General features: G+C 36.6%; 4 protein-coding genes and 2 long non-coding RNA genes across 7 annotated transcripts; 3 read left to right on the top strand and 3 right to left on the bottom strand.

Annotated features, from left to right (window-relative positions):
- Window positions 1-50: 50 nt before the first annotated feature.
- Window positions 51-833, bottom strand: LOC147940716 (uncharacterized). Its single transcript, XR_015562910.1, has 2 exons — window positions 695-833; window positions 51-614 (listed from the first exon to the last, which is right to left on the bottom strand). It is a non-coding gene; the product is annotated as an uncharacterized LOC147940716 (long non-coding RNA).
- LOC104699760 (U-box domain-containing protein 33) lies at window positions 117-1,878 on the top strand. Its single transcript, XM_010415105.3, has 6 exons — window positions 117-479; window positions 597-718; window positions 801-922; window positions 1,013-1,117; window positions 1,209-1,461; window positions 1,573-1,878. The coding sequence occupies exons 1-6, from the start codon at window positions 296-298 to the stop codon at window positions 1,666-1,668; spliced, it is 882 nt and encodes a 293-aa protein (XP_010413407.1). The 5' UTR covers window positions 117-295; the 3' UTR covers window positions 1,669-1,878.
- A 28-nt stretch (window positions 1,879-1,906) lies between these two features.
- Window positions 1,907-5,918, bottom strand: LOC104749181 (SKP1-like protein 21). Of its 2 annotated transcripts, XM_010415106.2 has the most exons (10): window positions 5,452-5,918; window positions 4,632-4,802; window positions 4,121-4,345; window positions 3,842-4,033; window positions 3,646-3,756; window positions 3,482-3,551; window positions 2,957-3,057; window positions 2,699-2,883; window positions 2,393-2,508; window positions 1,907-2,212 (listed from the first exon to the last, which is right to left on the bottom strand). In XM_010415106.2, exons 2-10 carry the CDS (start codon window positions 4,665-4,667, stop codon window positions 2,190-2,192), a joined length of 1,059 nt encoding a protein of 352 aa, XP_010413408.1. In that variant the 5' UTR covers window positions 4,668-4,802; window positions 5,452-5,918; the 3' UTR covers window positions 1,907-2,189. The 2 variants fall into 2 exon arrangements, with proteins under 2 accessions (XP_010413408.1, XP_087316471.1); XM_087460345.1 differs by lacking the exons at window positions 1,907-2,212; window positions 2,393-2,508; window positions 2,699-2,883 and having other exon boundaries at window positions 3,010-3,075.
- Window positions 5,919-8,680: 2,762 nt separating this feature from the next.
- On the top strand, window positions 8,681-10,473 carry LOC104699758 (aquaporin PIP1-1). The gene is made up of 4 exons (XM_010415103.3): window positions 8,681-9,081; window positions 9,545-9,840; window positions 9,985-10,125; window positions 10,211-10,473. Exons 1-4 carry the CDS (start codon window positions 8,754-8,756, stop codon window positions 10,304-10,306), a joined length of 861 nt encoding a protein of 286 aa, XP_010413405.1. The 5' UTR covers window positions 8,681-8,753; the 3' UTR covers window positions 10,307-10,473.
- A 311-nt stretch (window positions 10,474-10,784) lies between these two features.
- On the top strand, window positions 10,785-13,385 carry LOC104699755 (bifunctional L-3-cyanoalanine synthase/cysteine synthase C1, mitochondrial). Its single transcript, XM_010415100.3, has 10 exons — window positions 10,785-11,324; window positions 11,468-11,577; window positions 11,680-11,737; window positions 11,848-12,111; window positions 12,222-12,359; window positions 12,449-12,500; window positions 12,594-12,673; window positions 12,768-12,827; window positions 12,904-12,984; window positions 13,081-13,385. Exons 1-10 carry the CDS (start codon window positions 11,160-11,162, stop codon window positions 13,177-13,179), a joined length of 1,107 nt encoding a protein of 368 aa, XP_010413402.1. The 5' UTR covers window positions 10,785-11,159; the 3' UTR covers window positions 13,180-13,385.
- Window positions 13,386-13,602: 217 nt separating this feature from the next.
- LOC104699756 (uncharacterized) lies at window positions 13,603-15,802 on the bottom strand. The gene is made up of 5 exons (XR_015562911.1): window positions 15,657-15,802; window positions 15,067-15,432; window positions 14,873-14,960; window positions 14,691-14,747; window positions 13,603-14,613 (listed from the first exon to the last, which is right to left on the bottom strand). It is a non-coding gene; the product is annotated as an uncharacterized LOC104699756 (long non-coding RNA).
- Between the last annotated feature and the right edge of the window lie 461 nt (window positions 15,803-16,263).

Here is a 16,263-nt window from a genome sequence, read left to right as displayed (position 1 = left end):
GACATTGATTACCTCCTCGAGTTTTGATTTGGTCGTTGACACTACTAAGAGGGCTTTAAAAGTAAAATCACGCTAGAAATAATACATATACAAGTTCCAGATCGGAAGAACAGAGTAACACCAGAAAGGGATGACACATGCCCCTTCATCGGATCTTTTGTCTCTTGATTCCCATATTTATATACTAAACATTTGCCCGAGAAGAAGACAAGACCATAGCTTCTGCCTTCTTGTCTGAAACGAACCAGCCATTCTCAAGATTTTCTCATTAACTTTTTTTCCCGAGAAAAACATTATGGAGTTTGAGGGATCCAAAAAGCACAAAATGGAAGAAGCAGTAATGGATGAGAGAATATACGTTGCGCTAGGGAGAGAACCAGCCAAGAACAAGTCAAATCTGGCCTGGGTATTAGATAACTGTCAAGGTTGCAAGATCTGCATCCTTCTTGTTCACCGACCTGCTCAAATGATTCCTGTCTGTAAGTTTTTCTATTTCCTCGCTCCGACAAGGCAACAACTCCTGTCTGGTTTATACACGAAGCAGAGAGCTCTTAAGAGAAATTGACTTTTTATGATTTTTCTCTTTACTTCCACAGTGGGTACCAAATTCGATGCTGCAACCGTAGATGAAGAATTAGTGAGAGCATACAGAGAAAAACAAAAGGCCAAAACAGACAAGATTCTTGATGAGTACCTTAGAATATGCCTCCGCAAAGGGGTATGTGTGTGTCTGTGTGTATACTCTTCTTTACATAAGCGATGTGAAGTTTCCGCCATTTCTAAGGAGATTGGTTTTGCAGGTTCAAGCGGAGAAGCTGTGCGTTGAGATGAACTCGATCGAAAAGGGAATCCTGCAGACGATTTCTGAGAACAGAGTGAGGAAGTTCATCATGGGAGCAGCTTCAGACAATCATTATTCAACGTATATTGTGTCTTTAGTCTTCACGCTTGTGTTTCTGCCTTTTTGTAACCAGGTCTCTCAAATTTGACATTTTTGGTGATCTGTTTTCAGTAAAATGGAGGATTTGAGATCGAAGAAAGCCATCTTTGTCTGCCAACACGCGTCTGTGACTTGTCATATACGGTTTATCTGCAAAGGATATCTCATCCATACAAGGTTCAAAGCCAGAGTCCATCTTTTTTCCATAGCTGTATACATATAACAGATGATGTTTTAAGTTTGACGTCTGTGTGCAATATCAATGTAGGGAAGCTAGAATGGATGAGGTCCGAGCTCTCTCAGCTCTACTCTCTGACTTTCAACGGCTTGTCTCCCCACATTCAGATCAAGAAAGTGGAGTTTCAAAGAGGAACAGTGAAGAGGAGGAGGAGGAGAGAGCATCACGAACCAGCTCTTCTCGGTCTGCTAGTACCTTTTCATACTTTGGAGGATCTGAGGCTTCCTCAAGTGTAAGTGTACTGGAAGAGAAATCAAACCATCCATCTCCACCCTCTTTACCGGTAAGCCCTGCGATCCTGAATAAGAGAGAATACTTTCTTTTTGTTTCTTTTCTTTCTTTCCTTTAATATTTCGCCTGGCTCATGAACTGCCTTACGGTGTTGATCCACCAGTGCACCGGAATGGGACTGGGCATGATAACGTTCCTGATTAACTCCACCAAACTCTGGCAAAGGCTTGCCATCCAAAACCATAAGCATGGTCAATGACCCCACCATTACCTGAAAAGCCACATAAAGAAGAAGAGGACAAGAACATAAAGCTACAAAGATCTTGATCACATCTGTAAATACAATGTATCTCATATTTGTAAACCCCAATTGTGCGAGGAGAAGCTGCTTTGAGATTTCCTCTCCTTCTCATCTTGTGAGCAATGTGAGGCTTGTAATTCTATAGATAATGGAATCATCTTCACATTATTCTTGATTTTTTTTTAAAACAAAAAAATGAGCCAACCAACTAAATGCTTTCACCAGTTCTTTAATTAAAAGTTGTGTACAAAGGGTTGATCACTAAAAAGGAGTAAGAAAAAAAAACGAAACAAAACTGCATCCTACCTCTCCGGATTAACTGAGAAGGAAGAAAGAAAGCAGATTGTGGAAAGAAAGAAAAAATTACAGGAGGACACACATCAAACGCCGGTGACCGGAACACCACTCTCTCTAATTGCTTACATTCTAGTGGGGATCTCACCAAAACTGTTCCAGCCATTGGACTAGCGTTTTCAGCTTCACTTGTGTCCTGCGGCTGGACCTTCAAAGTTCAAAACGCATGCAAACCAAACCATCTACCATCAGTCATCAAAAGCTATGTAGAAGACTGAAGTATGGCGTAACTAAAGGTCTAAAACCGATGCGGTCCAGTTCAATAGCATCTTGTGCTACACTGTCACCATAAATGTAAAGATTAACCAGGAAAAAGGATACCATGTACCTGTCAACCGCCTTGTAGCCCCATTGCCATTTATGGAAAAGTGCACAGGCTGCCTTTCTTGTCCTATCGATAGAACCCAACTAGAGTTCAATCTCCGAGCAAAATCCTCTACCTCTCTGTATTAACATTAGGTTCAATAATTTTATTTAGTTTCACTTAATCACTTAAAGGCTGCACAATTCGATGTAAATCTACATATATAACTTCATGAGGTTTGTAGAAGGTATATTTGGAGGAGGGACTGATATCAATTATTTCAGCACAATACGAATACTTCAGGCAGGAGTTTGAAAAAGAGCCACTTACCTATCAAGCATTTCCTTCAAAGCTGGATCAATTTCATCATCTATATAACCATCTTCAAACTCAGTCGTTGGCGTAAAAATGTCATCTTCCATACTAAGTAAGTTAGATACATCTCCCAAGCTGGACGCAGTATTGTCAACAATCTCAGCACTTCGTGATTTGGAAGGATGATTATGTTTTGAATCCTAAGAAGAAGAAACTTCCTTAGTAACTTGATTACTACTAACAAGGAGCAATGAGAGAGAAACTAATTTGAACCTTTTCTGAAGCTTCACATGTTCCCGTTGATGTACCATTCTTCTGCTCCTTCCTTTTCTTGTTCTTCTTTTTACTCTTGGAAGTCTTTACCACCTTGTGATCTGTGAAACATAATTATCCTTCTCTCCAATGAGAACTTTAAAAGGAAGTAGAAAAAGAGAAGAGCAAGAAGCAACACACGCATCAAATATTTCAATTTATCTATGCACAGATGGGTTATGAAAACAGGACATCAACCAGGATTTGAGCATTATATAATCTATTAACTCGGCCAAAAATGCATAAGCAAGAAGTCTACTGATATGAAAAGTGACCATAATAAACAGCACAAGACAGTGAGAATCTCATATCAGGCACTCATTCAGCAACTAGAAAAGAGCCTGACAAAATTTTACAAAGTTGAACGTAGCATCAAAATCGGCTCCAGACATGAACCAATATGTGGTGCCATCAACATGGATTGGACAACTCGGAGCAGAAGAAGGAACATGACATACATGAGAGATATGAAGTTAAGAAAAGTACCTCTGCCATTAATAAATGATAACAGGTCATCCACAGAACGCTCATCGACATGTTCTTCAACCTCGACATTCTAGGACATGAAAATAGCCATAATTATAAAACTTAGTACCATAGTTCGTTTTACAAACCAGTTCCTAACTTAATTATTAAAATGCTCAACACACCTTTAGTTTCTCTCTTTCTTTCAATTCTTTTCTTTTCTTAGCATACAATCTATTCAACAATCGAATCCGTGGATCATCCATTGTGTTCTTCAGAGGCTCTAATTTCTCCTCCTGATAAATCGTAACAAAAAGCTAAAATAGAGAAGTAGATAGGAATGACACCTCCTAAAAAGTGATGATCTTGGGCACCACATACCTCGGTAAGGTCATCAGGCAAATGAAATATTTCGCGTATCTCCTCAGGGGTTTTCCCCTCAATAATTCGTGCAAGGGCACGACTAGTAAGATCAACCAACGGCTTCAACTGCAAACTGTCAGCGGCTGAGGTCAACTCACAGAGCCTCTTTGTATCCATCCGGATGAATTTTTCATCATATATTTTACGTTCCTAAAAGTAGAAAGAGCTCTAATAAGAAAAAGCATATGATCATCGACATGACGCCATTTGTTATCAATTTAAAAACCTCAAATAAACCTTATTTGAACGTCCAGGTACTTGATGAAATCTACAGTAATCAAAAATCAGGCTTAACATGGCTGGATTGACTCGCTGTGGAAGAGATATTGCGTAGTTCTTAGAAGATCCAACACCCTTTTGTATAACTTCTTGACATATCATGGGACAGAACATTGCAACCTCTTGTTCCACTTGTTGGATTGAGCCATCAGCAGTTTCAAGCCATATATAGGATTTCATCATCTATGTTGACGCCACAGAAAAAGTAATTAGTCATTCAAAAACTGCATACATTGATAACGAATATCACACTCAAAACTAAAACACTTAGTATGAGAAAAAACTATGTTGTAACCAATAGGTCATGTAAACGCATATGATAAGAACTAGAGACTAATTACAATAAATATAAAATACATGACGCAAATGGTAGGTTGTTATGTATCCAAAATCTAATCCTGCTAGTGCATTTGAGCAAAATATCTAACGATATTAACCGTCACTCTCTATGTGATAACTAACGTCTTACCTCTGGTTTGATGATGGCCATTTCACCTTCTGACATTGATTTGTAGACCCAGTCTTGGGGTATAAAGCTCGTTGAGTTTATATCTTATATTACACAGTCAAGTTCCAATAAATAGGACAGTCCCCACTATAAAAAGCAATTACTTTTCTTGGATCTTCAAGTTTCCCAATACTGCACACAAGTAGTAGGTCTATGAGCATAGAGCACAGACAGCAACCTCAACCAATATCCGGAAACAGAACAGCAAACTAAAGTAATAGACAAGAAAAAGATATATGATCAAAAATAGAAATTAAACTTCGTAATCATAGCTAATCACTCAGAAAGCTTAAGACTTTGAATCCAAAATGCAATAACTACTAGGTCCAACACAAATCACAAGTCTAAAATTACCAATTTTTCAGTTTTCAAGGATTCGGAATCGATTCAACTCTCTCTGTTTCTTCTCTGTTTGATGGGGAAAGAAAGTTTCTATTTGAAAAATGTGAAAAAGGGCACCTCAAATCATTGAATTTGTAAAACCCTAAAGCCTAGAAATGGATAGAGGAGGTGACGACGAATACACCAAACAATGAAACAATAGACAGAGAGGTGATGAAACTAAAATCAATACAATGGAGAGTGAAATTAAAATAGGAACAGAGTGAATTAACACAAGAGCGAGAGAGATAAAGAGAGATAGCATTCAAAATTATCAAATGAATACAATCGAAACCAAAGCAGCAGAGGCATAGATAGAGAGAGGAGAGATACAAAAACAATGGAGAATCAATAAGAGAAAGCAAATAAATAAATAGACGAATACAAAGCGTGTGCGTACCTTTATGATTGGAGGAGAAGCAATGAGTGAAGACGGCGGAGGAAAATATATGAATCTGACGGAGGAGAACGGCGGCGGCGGCGGCAGGAACAGACCAAAGAGAGAGGAGAGAGGAGCGGATAAGAGAGAGAAAGAAGGGCTTAATAATATTTTTGGGATTTTTTTTTTTTTAGTAATAATTTTAAGTTCTCGCGCAAAAAAAAAAAAAAAAAAAAGAGAATGGAGTGGGTTATCGCCACGTGTAGGAGCCGTGATGGCTCATGGCTCGAGATGGTTTAAAAACACGGGAATAGAATCTTTAGGGTTCGTTGGGTGGTTGTCTGGTCAGTCTGGTTGATGAAGTCGGTGACGAGGCTCTTCTAGAGGGCTTATTGCCTATATTCTGTCAAGCTGTGAAGCTGTGGTGTTGCTCAACTCTATCGCTGTCTTGTCCTTTGTATTTTTTAGTACATATTGGAATATTTGATACATATGTCTTATCTTTCTTACATAGTAAATCATATGTTTTTTGGATTTTTTTTTTTTTTTGGTCTTAACAACAAAGTAAGTAGGTTAATTTCTAAAAGATTCTTCATTATATCAATTTTTTTAAAAAAAAACTTATCTTTAATTACGACAGAAAATTTTGTCAGAAACATCATTTCTTAAGATATACGTTATTACCAATTTAATATTTTCAAAATTAATTATTTAAAATATTCTTATTTTCTTGGTTGAACGACGTATATATAGAAGTATTGATGGAAATATAGAAGAAGAAAAAAAACAAAATATTTTGATATGTTACAAATTTTGATGCTTATAACCATCAGTATTGTATTGCTTATATATTGAGCCCAATGCTACTACTACTACTTCTATAGGGTGAGACCTGTTTTAACTGTGTGAATCTGTATACACTAGTTGACTTGAAATTATTTCTTCAACAACCCTTGATGCGGAATGAGTTGATAGTTGGCTCTTACCATAATTAAGATGACTAGATGAGTGTAGTCATCTCCCAGGCCAGCCTCCATGTCAAGAGTGGGATCAACCCGTCTAATCTACAAACATGACATTCGAAACAAATGGTTATACCACAGTTATTAACTTATCAAGCAAATGACATGGAAATAATTAACCATAGAAGAAAAATAACCTCTGACGAGCTTCCCGAGCCAACTTCTCGTGCCTCAGGATTCAGAAAGACCTCGAGTTCTTCATCCACACTAGCTTCTGCTGTATTTTTGGTGCTGTAAAGATATTTTGATCTATAATATCTTGTCTAGACTAGAAGTCCTTCAGTTATGACTCAATTGATTAAAACCTATTAACAAAGATCGTCATATATAGTGCTGAAGTCTTTATTACCTTTTTTTTTGGAACAAAATTTATGAATGCATGCCGAACAGCCGGCTTCTCAGCAAAAAAAATAAAAGCGTAACTCATTTCATATCAATAAAATCGGAAACTTTTAACCAAAAAGATTAGAGCAACGGCAGAGCAGAGCAGACCCACTAGACCAAGGGTTAAATTATTGAGATAGTAAGTTGCAAATTAGTACGTTTACAAAGCATAATTGGAAAATTATAAATGTGGTCTGAAATCGTAGCTCATTCGGTACGAGCCGTGTAAATCACGATGGTTCGGTTCGGGATGGTAAAGCTTGACATTTTTTTGGTATTTGGTTTTTTTAAAATACAGGCCTGACATCCATTACTAAAGGCTATAATGTATGGGCCGTATAGCCCATTTATTGGTTCAAGCTTTACCTGTTGTGTGCCTAAATCTAACTTTTTTCTCGTTTTTGTGTTGTTGTTTTAGTCAATGACTACGTTTCACATGTTTTCTATGGGACCGTGACGCAAGGAGAGAATATTGGGGGTGGCTAGGTGGCGGGGGGGGGGGGGGGGGGGGGAAGTTGCAATCATGAAAAGAATAGAAGAATCCAGCAAACAAAAAACTAAATAAAGAAATTGTCATTAGATAGATGAATGAATGGTCGGTTTTTGGGTATGTAAGGCGGCGGCATTAGGTGGGTGACTCCACGTATCTTATCGCCGATGCATTGGACGGCTATAATTAATTGAATTTTTATTACTCCACCAGAAAAATCCAAAAAAACATTTCGTACATCCTTTTTTCTCTGTGTCATGATGGGTCGGTATTTTTTTTTCTAGTGGTCAGTCAGTGATTTTAGCTCATGCAGCAGTGCTGATTTTAATTGGCTCTCTTTTTTACTGTGCAGTTCAATCAATGTATGTGAAAATAAACAATATTCAAAGATTAAAGGCTTTTCAAACTTGTGAAGGTGGATTTTAATTTTGACCCTTTTGACAAATTTTATCTTTACATCAGATCAGCCTTATATAAGGGGAAAATGGATAAGTTTTTAACAACTTTTTGAGTTATGGTTAATAACAAAAAAATAATTACATAAGGAGTTGAAAAATCAAAATGGCCCTTAGGAGAGCGTAGGGCCTGCGTAGGGCCCAATGGCCTACTAAAACAATATAAACCAGTGTCGTTTGTTTTTTTTGTTATTCTTTACCTTTTGTCTTTCCTATTTGGCAAATTGTACACTACCACTCTGTTTTTTTAGAATTGATGATACAATTATGTTTTATACCAGGATGATGGAAATATGTTTTTAAATCTTGAATTAGGAACTAAGATTGTATTTTTTTTTTTAGCAGAACAAATATTAAAATTGTAGTCTTTACAGAAACAAGTGCTTTTTAAATGTGATAATCACAAAAGAAAATATCACCCAAAAAACTAAAAAAGAGAGGGGAATGAATAACACACACAAAAACATGGTCATGAATGGTACATGGTGCATGATGATGGTAAGGCCATATACAGATGGTCTTATCCTGGCAAACGCCAGATCATTCTCAATCAGACGATCATTCATGTTATTTTTTTTTTAAATGTGTTTTGTTCGTAGCAGTTAGTTAGTGACAATCATGAGGATTATTAAAAACAATCGACATTGATCTAATTTTATTTTTATAACCACATTTTTCTTCAATCCTTTATTTTTAATCACACTAATTAAACTACAAGCTGGAATGGAGCATTCGAAACTCTGTCCAAAACGCAATAATTAGATTTATTAGTATAGTAGTATGATTACTATGAAGATAACATTAACAATATTTATGTTACTGTCAATATTGTCATCGTCTTCCCTTATTCTATTTCTCCATATTGTTTCCATTACCTTCCCAACTATAAAAACTCACACCACTCCCACTTCTGGAATATTCACAACCGAGACCAAAATCAAAGCTACCACACAGTTCTCAAGAGAGAGAGAGATGGAAGGCAAGGAAGAAGACGTTAGAGTTGGAGCTAACAAGTTCCCTGAGAGACAACCAATCGGGACTTCGGCTCAGAGCGACAAAGACTACAACGAGCCACCACCTGCTCCGTTTTTCGAGCCAGGTGAGCTCTCTTCATGGTCTTTTTGGAGAGCCGGGATCGCTGAGTTCATTGCTACTTTCCTCTTTCTCTACATCACTGTATTGACTGTGATGGGAGTTAAAAGGTCGCCGAGTATGTGTGCTTCCGTTGGAATCCAAGGTATCGCTTGGGCTTTCGGTGGTATGATCTTTGCCTTGGTCTACTGCACTGCTGGTATCTCTGGTAAGCCACTCTGCTTCTTCTTCTCCAAAGATACGCCTTTTTTTTACTCTACTTAGGCTTCCGAAGACGATAAAGTTTGAATCTTTGAGAACAACTGAGATTAGTTTTAGCTTCTTTGCGTGAATTTGTTCCATTTGTATCTGATTTAGGAGAGGCAAAGACGATAAAGCTACAATCTTTTAGAAATTTTGATATTAGTCTTCTCTAAAGATACGCCTTTTTTTTACTCTACTTAGGTTTCCGAGTGTTGGGGTTGAGAGATAAGACAATAAAGTTTGAATCTTTGGGAACAATTGAGATTAGTTTTAGCTTCTTTGCGTGAATTTGTTCCTATTGTATCTGATTTAAGGGATGCAAAGACGATAAAGCTACAATCTTTGAGAAATTGTTGATATTAGTCTTGACTCCTCTATGTGGAATTTGCAGTGTTGTAATCTGAAATTTATGTTAATGTAACTCTCAGGTGGACACATCAACCCAGCGGTTACTTTTGGTCTGTTCTTAGCTCGGAAGCTGTCGCTCACTAGAGCTCTGTACTACATAGTGATGCAGTGCTTGGGAGCAATCTGCGGTGCTGGTGTGGTTAAAGGGTTCCAGCCTAAGCAATACCAGGCTCTAGGAGGAGGAGCCAACACTGTGGCTCATGGTTACACCAAGGGAAGTGGTCTTGGAGCTGAGATCATTGGCACATTTGTCCTTGTATACACAGTCTTCTCTGCAACTGACGCCAAGAGAAACGCCCGTGACTCTCATGTCCCCGTAAGTAACTTGTCTATACTACTTGTTCATGTTACATATATATAGCTGCTAAAAACAATTGAACAGAGTGAAGCTGACTGATTCTCATGGTTTCACTCTGGACTTTGTTGCTTATTGGCTTGAGTTTTTGTAACAATTGTGCAGATTCTAGCACCACTCCCAATCGGGTTTGCAGTATTCTTGGTTCACTTAGCAACCATCCCAATCACTGGCACAGGCATCAACCCAGCTAGAAGCCTTGGAGCTGCAATCATCTACAACAAAGACCATTCATGGGACGACCACGTGAGTCTCCACAAACTATAATACCAATCTCATTCCAAACAACTCCATTTTTCTGACAATTTCGTTTTTGTTTTGCCATCTTTAGTGGGTGTTCTGGGTTGGACCCTTCATTGGAGCTGCACTTGCTGCTCTTTACCATGTGGTTGTCATCAGAGCCATTCCCTTCAAGTCCAGAAGCTAAATCAAAACAAAAGACATCAAGTCCTTTGGTTTCTGGTCTTGTCCTCCTTAGTTGCTTCTATTGTTGATCTACATATGTGAAATGTTTGTATCTGTACTGTAATGTGCCCTCTTAATGCAATCTTTGTAAACAAAGGAATAAAAATTCCCAAAAGTTCAACGCAAAAAGAACATGGATTTGGTATACAACAAGCCTAGTTGCGTTAATAAACCCAATCCTAGTTGCGTTAGTCACCGGTTAATCACCGGTTAATCAATTCTTCGGTCAAACGGTTCGGTTTTCAAAATTCATCCGGTTCAGCATTGTTTTGGTATTCCAAACGTGTCAGTGTAACCAACCTCCCTCTACCTATGATGGCTAAATCCTAATCGAATTGAGACATAGCCACCAAAAATTCACCAGGAAAAAACAAATGGGGACCATTTGTTTGTCACATACTTTTCAACAAAGCATAAAAAAGATTCCCCGACCGATGGTTAATTAAGACTGTAATAACAAAGAAATTGCAAGAAGCAGGTGTATGAAGTTGACTGTAAATTTTGATCATTCCACTCACTGAATGAAAGACGAGTACTATATCATCAGTTGAACTCTGACAAGAACCCTTCACGTACCTCAATTCACAATTGCCTATATTTCCAAGAATCAACTTGTATTTATTTCAATATTATATACTTTACACTAATGGGAAGATGGATACAATGTATTTGTCTTCTTTCTCTCATCCATTTATATATGATCCCCTTCTCCTCCGTTTCTTCTCAACCTATCACTCTTCTTCCTCTCATTACAAAGAGCTTTTAAAAACTTTGTTTTCTCTCTTCAAACTTTGTTAACTCCGTTCAGTCAAACAATGGCCTCTGTTTCAAAGAGGTTACTGAAGAGAGAGACGATCCCCTGTATCAGCAACACCATGAGGAAACTCTTCTCCACCGTTGGATCTCCATCTTTTGCTCAGAGACTCCGAGATCTTCCCAAAGACTTCCCATCTACTAACGCTAAACGCGATGCCTCTCTGGTAAAGCCAAAAATAATAGTAACCGTTTTTTTTTTCTTTTCTTGAGTATCTTTGAAAATTGGATCTGGTTTTTAAGTAAAAATTTCTTGTCTTTCTTCCCATGTCGATTGACTCAAGTTCGTCTGTGTTTAACGTTGTTGTAGCTCATTGGACGAACTCCACTCGTGTTTCTCAACAGAGTCACCGAAGGATGTGAGGCTTACATTGCAGCCAAGCAAGAACACTTCCAGCCAACGTGTAGCATCAAGGACAGGTTCTTTTTCTTTTTACATTCTATAAAAATCTTCGATTACTAGAAACCATAAGTATAAAGTGTTGATCTTTGTTCGGTTTTGTTTTTGTTGTGTCTTTTTAGACCAGCTATAGCTATGATTGCAGATGCAGAGAAGAAAAAACTAATCATCCCTGGAAAAGTAATTATTAGCCTTTTTAATTATATATTTCCCATATTTATTAATCTCAAAAGTAAAATTAGTCAAAGAGTTTTCCTTACCACAGCTGAACTGATGCTTAATTTTTTCAGACAACATTGATAGAGCCCACTTCAGGAAACATGGGAATAAGTTTGGCTTTCATGGCGGCTCTGAAAGGGTACAAGATTGTAATGACAATGCCTTCTTACACCAGCTTGGAGAGGAGAGTGACTATGAGATCCTTTGGTGCAGAGCTTGTTCTTACTGATCCAACTAAAGGAATGGGTGGAACCGTTAAGAAAGCTTATGACCTCCTTGACTCTACTCCTGATGCTTTTATGTGTCAACAGTTTGCTAATCCAGCTAACACTCAGGTACTACTTAAGAGAGTTAGAATGACATATCTTTTTCCATTTAGCCTTGAAGTTGTTACGTTTTGACATAAGGTTGAATCTAGAGATGATGCTTGGAATATTTGTTGTAGATTCATTATGATACAACTGGTCCTGAGATTTGGGAAGACACACTTGGAAATGTTGATATCTTTGTGATGGGAATTGGGAGTGGAGGCACAGTCTCTGGAGTTGGACAATATCTTAAATCCAAAAACCCCAATGTCAAGGTGATTTTGTAAATTCTGAAGGGTATCTTATCTTGTGGATATCAAAAAAGAGATTGCTACTGATCATGAATTGTCTTGCAAATTGGTAGATATATGGAGTGGAGCCTGCTGAAAGCAACATACTCAACGGTGGCAAACCAGGTGAAATAATTTTGAACCTTTTAACACTTTCACTTGTGGTGCAAATTTGAGTTGTTTCTGTCGCTGATGTTTGAGTTTTGAACTTTGTGTTAGGTCCACATGCTATCACAGGCAATGGGGTTGGATTTAAACCAGATATCTTGGATATGGATGTTATGGAGAGTGTTCTTGAGGTATAAAGTAAAAAAGGCTTAAAAGCTTCCATTTTATCGTACTCTCCATCAACTTATAAAAAGCTAATGTTTGAGAATGTTTGTGAGAAAACAGGTGAGTAGTGAGGATGCTATAAAGATGGCTAGAGAATTGGCATTGAAAGAAGGTCTCATGGTAAGTGTTTTAATTATTTAACAGAGATATTTGGCTCGTTTGTTTTCTGGCACTAAGTATGGAAACTAACTTGTAGGTTGGGATATCGTCCGGAGCTAACACCGTGGCAGCACTTAGACTAGCGAAAATGCCAGAGAACAAAGGCAAACTCATTGTGGTAAGAGAGGAGAAGTGTTTTTTTCTTCTTTGGCTCTCAGTTTTTGATTTGATCGGAAACTGTTTTTGTGTGTAACGTGTGTTATATATATAATAGACGATTCATGCGAGCTTTGGAGAGAGATATCTGTCGTCTGTTCTGTTTGATGAGCTGAGGAAAGAAGCAGAAGAGATGAAGCCAGTTTCAGTCGATTGATGAAGAAAGGCTTCTGTACTAGAAAAAAAACTCAAATTGGGAGCAGAGAAGATTGTGTGACATAGCCCACTAAAGGTGTAATAAGAGTTGTATGTTTGTTTTATATATGGGTGGGGGGAGGGATATTAAAAAAAATAATTATGTTGATGTCGTATATTGTAAACAAAATTAAATGAGCGAGTTAAATTAGCATTTTGTGGTTCAAATAAGAGTTTTGTCACATTTGAGATTTTTGCTGTTTCATTGAAAATATTTTAAATCAGTAAAAGAAAAAAAAAACTAAATTGAAAACGTTATTTGGAAACTTTAATTCTGAATCTACATAACCATGCAAATTGAAGTTATGGAATCTGTAAACAACCCAAAATTTGGTTAGTTTTCACATTATTTTATACATTTAGCATCCAAATTTTTTAAGAATTAAAAATTAATATTGTGAAACCTTAATGTGAAATCTATCTAACGATCAACCAAATGACTGGATCCAAAGTTCCGTTAGTTTTCACATCGATTTGTAAAATTAGTATTTAGAAAGAAAAAAAACAAAGAAAAAAATCAAAATTAAAACCTTAATGCTAAATCTACGTCACGATGCAAAAACAAATTGAATTTGTGGAATCTCTAGTGATCAACCAAATGATTGGATCCAAAATCCGGTTAGCTTTCACATCGATTTGTAAATTTAGTATTTAGAAAAAAAAAACAAAGAAAACTTTTCTGAAACTCTTATAAAAAATTAAAATTTAAACCTTAATGATAAATCTACGTTACGATGCAAAAACAAATTGAATGAATTTGTGGAATCTCTAACGATCAATCAAATGACTGGATCCAAAGTGCGGTTAGCTTTCACATCGATTTGTAAATTTAGTATTTAGAAAAAAAAACAAAGAAAACTTTTATGAAACTCTTATAAAAAATCAAAATTTAAACCTTAATGATAAATCTACGTCACGATGCAAAAACAAATTGAATTTGTGGAATCTCTAACGATCAACCAAATGACTGGATCCAAAGTGCGGTTAGCTTTCACATCGATTTGTAAATTTAATATTTAGAAAAAAAAAACCAATGAAAACTTTTATGAAACTCTTATAAAAAATCAAAACTAAAACATTAATGCTAAATCTACATCACGATGCAAAAACAAATTGAATTTGTGGAATCTCTAACGATCAATCAAATGACTGGATCCAAAATTCGGTTAGTTTTTACATCGATCAAAAAAAAAAAAAAAAAAACAAAAAAAAAAAAACTCACGTTTCTACATGGGATGGTAACTTGGTAAGCGCTATGAAAGATGACGCATGTGGATGAGGATGCATGGATTCTTGGCGCAATTAGAGTCCTGACTCCTGAGTGAGCTTCACTTTTTATATTACCAGTGTAGCTTTCGATTCTCATTATCATCTCTCATTTATTCAGGTTTTTTTTCTGTAAAAGAGAAATCAAATATTATAATGATGCAAAAACTGAGATTATAATCATAGTGAGCTTGACTTGTTATTTACCAGTGTAGCTTTCGATTCCCATTATCATCTCTCATTCATTAAGTTTTTTTTTTGTAGCTGTAAAAGAGAGAAACCAAATATAATCATATATAATGATGCAACCAAAAACTGAGATTAGAGATCAATCATGAAAACACATAAAAAATTACTGAGATGTGAAAAATTTCCAACAAAACTCTCACCGTAGCTGTTGCTTTTAAAAATAGAGGAGGCTTCGTCTTTTGAGTGGGAAACACGACCTGATAGATGTGATGGTCGAGACGCAAGCCACTGTAGCATGAATAACCAATAAAAAAAATATATATATAAAAAAGATGCAAGCAAGATGAGATTCTATAATTTGAAAGAGAGTATTAAGATTGATGGATATGTATACCTTTTTTTTATTTCAATTCGTCTCTGGCACGTAGAACCATCCATCATCGATCTGCTCTGTTTAATCCCTCTGTTTGATCGTTTCCACATCCATCAGTTTCCACGTCGAGCCATTATATCTTGGGAGGACATGAAACCCTAAACTTCTTTTCTTTTCTTTTTGATTGAGAAAATCTGATTGTAGTGATTACAATAGATTGATACTTAAGATAACCCTTGCCCAAAAAAATAAAAACAAAGGGATATCTGTGATGAGAAGGAGTACAAAAAGTCACCTAAAGCCACCTAAAGGATATCAAACCCTAAACTTCTTTGCAGAATCCATTACTCAAAACGCCTTCTCAATGAATCCTTCTTACGTACATCACTGTTACGATTGAAATTCAAAAATCAAACACTGTACATCACTGTTACGATTTACGAATCAGAATCACCATGAATCAAAGCAACTGAACATCGGGAGTACGAATTGAAATTACGAGCAATCAATCAAACAAAACAAGACACAAATTTAAACAATCCACAGAGAGAATCGATTATCACCTAGGACTCGACCACCAAGTGAGAATCTGAGATGTAGATATAACCAACCTTAGGGTAGAGTAGATAAAAACCACACCGATCCATGAAGAAGAAGAAGAAAGAGGATCGATTCTTCTGTGCCACCGTCGTCGATGAGAGAATCAGAGAGAGAGAGAGAGAAGAAAGAAGACGAAATATACAATCTCTCTATGTTCGGTTTGTGTTACTGAATGAATATATTTATTTAGCTATAAGAAAACATTATAGCCGTTACAGCCTGTTGTTCTGGATTCCTATTTCTACTACTAATTTCCTTTATTTATAATAATGCTACTAATAATGGAAATTAACTTGACTTTCATGTTAAGCTACTATAGTATGTAGTTTAAAATAATGGAAATTTACTAACGGTAATATTGAAACAACCGACTCTACTACGTACTACGTACTACATTGCTATTTCACTTTACAAATAATTGATTCGGTTTATCCACTTGTCTTTCTTTCTTTCTCATCATATAATGGTGTGCCCCAACTAAAACTATATTGGGCTTTTTAGCTTATAGAATTGAATGTGCATAATAATAAATCAGTCTACGGACACACTAATCAAATAAGTTTACAGTTTTCTAGTTACGAGTTCTTTATGTAAGAATATAATGTCTGGTTAAATCAG

Source organism: Camelina sativa, chromosome 7 (assembly GCF_030686135.1).
Source record: "Camelina sativa cultivar CO46 ecotype springtype chromosome 7, ASM3068613v1".
Lineage (NCBI taxonomy): Eukaryota > Viridiplantae > Streptophyta > Magnoliopsida > Brassicales > Brassicaceae > Camelina > Camelina sativa.
Note: the sequence above shows the minus strand (reverse complement) of the source record. Positions and strands in the feature narration are given on the sequence as shown.